Source organism: Trichechus manatus, unplaced genomic scaffold (assembly GCF_000243295.1).
Source record: "Trichechus manatus latirostris isolate Lorelei unplaced genomic scaffold, TriManLat1.0 scaffold00201, whole genome shotgun sequence".
In the NCBI taxonomy this organism is placed as follows: domain Eukaryota; kingdom Metazoa; phylum Chordata; class Mammalia; order Sirenia; family Trichechidae; genus Trichechus; species Trichechus manatus.
In genome coordinates, this window is record NW_004444137.1 from 1748792 (window position 1) to 1753182 (window position 4391).

Here is a 4391-nt window from a genome sequence, read left to right on the forward strand (position 1 = left end):
GTGAATAATCATCCACTGTATGCTTATACCACGTTCTGTTCATTCATTCATTCCTTTCTATGCGTGAATAATCATCCACTGTATGCTTATACCACATTCTGTTCATTCATTCATTCCTTTTTATGCGTGAATAATCATCCACTGTATGCTTATACCATGTTCTGTTGGTTCATTCATCTGTTGATGGACATTTAGGTTGTTTCTACCTTTTAGCTATTGTGAATAGTGCTGCTATGAACATTCATATACAAGTATCTGAATACCTGTTTTACATTCTTTTGTATGTATTTAGGAGTGTAATTACTGGATCGTAGGAAAATTCTATATTTCTCTTATTGAGGAACTGACAAACCGTTTTTGATAGCAGCTACACCATTTTACATTCGCACCAGCAATGTATAAGGGTTCCAATTTTTCCACATTCTTTATTTTTTTTTAAATTTTTTTTATTGTACTTTAGATGAAGGTTTACAGAACAGATAGTTTCTCATTAAATAGTCAGTACACATATCGTTTTATAACATTGGTTAACAACTCCACGACATGTCAACACTCTCCCTTCTCCACCTTGGAGGACCTTTTTTTTTTTTTTTTTTTTTTTTTGTGAAAATATACATAGCCAAAGTTACACTATTTCAAAAGTTTCTACATGTACAATTCAGTGACATCGATTACATTCTTCCAGTTGTGCTGCTATTCTCACTATCCTTTTTCAAATTACTCCATCACCATTATCTTCAACTCACTGCCCCCTAGGTTCCCATCAAACCTTTTGAGTTGCTGTTGTCCATTTGATCTCACATAGATAATTCTTTTTTTTTTTTTTTGTACCTTAGATGAAGGTTTACAGAACAAATAGTTTCTCATTAAATAGTCAGTACACATATCGTTTTATAACATTGGTTAACAACTCCACGACATGTCAACACTCTCCCTTCTCCACCTTGGAGGACCTATTACCAGCTTTACTGTCCCCTCCTGCCTTCTAGTCCTTGTCCCTGGACTGCTGTGCCTCATTAGTCCCATTTTGTTTTATGGGGCTGTCCAGTCCCCGGCTGAATGGTGAACCTCAGGAGTGACTTCACCACTGAGCTAAAAGGGTGTCCGGGGGCCATACTCTCGGGGTTTCTCCAGTCTGTCAGGCCAGTAAATCTGGTCTTTTCCTTTGTGAGTTAGAATTTTGTTCTACATCCTTCTCCAGCTCTGTCCAGGACTGTCTGTTGTGATCCTGGTCAGAGCAGTCAGTGGTGGTAGCCAGGCACCATCTAGTTTTACTGGAATCAGTCTGGTGGAGGCCGTGGTAGCTGTGGTCCATTAGGCCTTTGGACTAATCTTTCCCTTGTATCTTGTTTTCTTCATTCTCCCATGCCCTCAAAGGGGTGAGACCAGTGGAGAATCTTAGATGTCTGCTCACAGGCTTTTAAAACCCCAGACGCTACTCACCAAGGTAGAAGGTAGAACATTGTCTTTATAGACTGTGTTATGCCAATTGAACTAGATGTTCCCCGAGACCGTGGTCCCCATTTTTCCACAGTCTTGCCAATACTTGTTATTTTTTATTATAGCCGTCCTAGTGAGTGAAGTGGTATCTCACTGTAGTATGGATTTGCATTTCCGCAATGACTAATGACCTCGAGCATCTTTTCGTATGCTAATTATCCATTTCTATATCTTCTTTGGAGAAATGTCTATTCAAGTCCTTTGCCCATTTTTTAATTGGGTTGTTTATCCTTTTGTTGTTGAGCTTGAGAGTTCTTTGTATATTCTGTGTACTAGACCCTTATCAGAGAGATGATTTGCAAATATTTTCTCCCATTCTGTAGGTTGTCTTTTCACTTTCTTAGTAACGTACTTTGATGCACAAAAGTTTTTTATTTTGATGAAATCCAGTTCATCTATTTTTTCTTTGTTGCTTATGCTTTTAGTATAGTATCTGAAAATCCATTGCCTAATCCAAGGTCATGAAGATAGACCCCCTATATTTTCTTTTAAAAGGTTTATGGTTTTAACGCTTATATTTTTGAGTTGATTTTTGTAAGTTGACTTTAAGGCAAGGGTCCAACATCATTCTTTTGCTTGTAGATATCCCATTTGTTCACTCTTACTTGTTAAAGGACTGTGCTTTCCCCCATTGAATAGTCTTGGCATCCTTGTCAAAAGTCATTTGACCATCTATGAGGGTATATTTACAGACTTCCAGTTGTCTTGTTTCCTAATTTTAGGGGGGAGGCTTTTTCAGTCTTTCACCACTGCATATGATGTTAGCTGTGGATTTTTTTATAAATGCCTGCCCTATATCAGGTTGAAGAAGTTCCTTTCTATTCCTGTTTTATTGAGTGTTTTCATGAAAGGTTGTTGGTTTTTTCCATTGAGATGATTATGTGATTTTCCTTCTCTCTTGATTGATTTTTGTATATTGAACCAACCTTGCATTTGACCACTGAGAGTTGATCTTGGGCATCCGTGAATTGAATAAGGATTCAAAGCAAGAATTTCATATATTATTTTTTAAAATTTTCACTACTTCATGAGGAAATCTAGATACATCCTAAATATTAACGAACGATATACTGTCAATCCTCATAATCCACGATTCCATATTTACAGATGTGCCTGCTCGCCAGAGTTTATTTGTAACCCCAGACTGAATACTTAGAGCCCTTTTGTGGTCATTTATGTCCCTGTGCAGAACAACAGAAAATTGGAGTCGCCCGATGCACACATTCCCAGCTAAGGTTGAGACTACTCTCTGCCTTCTTGTTTCAGCTCTTGTATTGTAAACAAGTGTCCTTTTTGCAGTCTGCTGAGTACCACATTCTTCACATTTTTGTAGTGTTTATTAGTGATTTGCTATTTGCAGTGGCCCCCAAGCCTGGTGCTAAAGTGTCTCGTGTTTCTGAGAGCAGGAAGCGTCTCAGTGTCTCATGGGGAAGATTTGTGTGTTAGATAAGCTTCAGGAAGGCATGAGTTGTGGTGGTTCTGTCCATGAGTTCGATGGTAATAGATCAACAGTATGTATTAACTAAAGGGTTTTTTTTAGACAAACCTGCAAAACAAGGTTTGAACATTTGACAAAAATGTTGTGACCAGGAACCTAACCCTGTGTTTCCCCTGGGAGCAAAGATTGAGTATTCGTTAATTCAGTGCTGTGGTGACTGTGTAGAACACAATTCCTGTGAGTGGCATGAACCAGCTGTATTTGTTTGCCTGGTTTTGTGAGAGTGTCAGAAATTCACAGAAGAGAATGATGTGGGGAGTGGACCAGAAGATACTAGAGCTGTGTGTTAGGGCACGATGGTAATAGGGCAGTGAGGTACCGACGGGCCGTCGTACAGCCGGAGCGATGAAGCGAAGTCTAAGATACAGGAACACGTCAGCTACATGTAAGCACTGAGCATGTAAAGACTACATGCTACATATCAGGGTTAGACTCTGGTTTCTCTGTTTTCTTCACTGATTCATCTGTTTGGGCACCAATACTGTTGTCATTAAATATTTCCTCAGTGATTTTTAGAACTGTGTAGTATCTCTTTCATATTAATGGATGGAAAACAGTCTATGTTGAAAAGACATAATTCTCCCCAAGTTATACTGTTTCTACTGTGAGTTAAATTGAATTATTTTAGAACATCTATTTTAAGTACATTTTTTTTCCTCTTTTATAAGTTTGATTTTTTTTCTTCTCAATATGTTCTATATCCTGCTACGCAATATTTTTAAGTTCTGTTTTATCTAACACTCAGGTTAAGTTAAAATATAAATACAAAGCAAGAATCTTCCTGGAGGAAAGCCTTTCCTTTGGAGTCCTAGGTGAGCACGGCCGAGGAGTCACAGAGCATTACGGGATCAATGTAAGTCACCCTTTTCAGAACATTCGGGGTTCGGTTCTTGTCAGCACGTTTCTGTAGGCACAGGTCAGTGCTCATCGTTGACCTGGAGGCCGCGGGACTTTGGTCTCTGTCACCTCTCAGAGCCCAGGTTACGTCTGGTCGGCCAGGCCAGGTGGCCCCGTCTTCCCTCTGACGCTGTAAACCCAAAGTGGCTAATCATGGAATTTGTGTTCTTTCCACACAGTAGCATTCAGTCTTGGCTTTTAATGTCTCTTCTCTAGGAAGTTACATTGCCTTCCATTTTTTTCTTAAAGTCGATAAGAATTCCCAAAGTAGCCCTTTAGAAAGTGTTTAGGATGACATTGCAAGGCTTTTATTTCTAGTACCTAAAACTGCGTGCTGCACGTAATTTGTGGGCGGATGGTGTGCGTGTACATATATCTGGGTATACATACACGGATGGTGCGTGTACATATGTCTGGGTATACATACACGGATGGTGCGTGTACATATACATGGGTATATATACACGGATGGTGCGTGTACATATACATGGGTATA

General features: G+C 39.3%; 1 protein-coding gene across 4 annotated transcripts in view; it reads left to right on the top strand.

Annotated features, from left to right (window-relative positions):
• SPTLC1 (serine palmitoyltransferase long chain base subunit 1) overlaps positions 1-4391 on the top strand; it is a 68603-nt gene that overhangs the window by 43610 nt on the left and 20602 nt on the right. For all 4 annotated transcript variants that reach the window (XM_004387973.3, XM_023742115.1, XM_023742116.1 and 1 more), the window contains one exon: positions 3744-3851. In XM_004387973.3, the coding sequence (XP_004388030.1) occupies positions 3744-3851 (108 nt within the window). The remainder of the gene's footprint in view (positions 1-3743; positions 3852-4391) is intronic.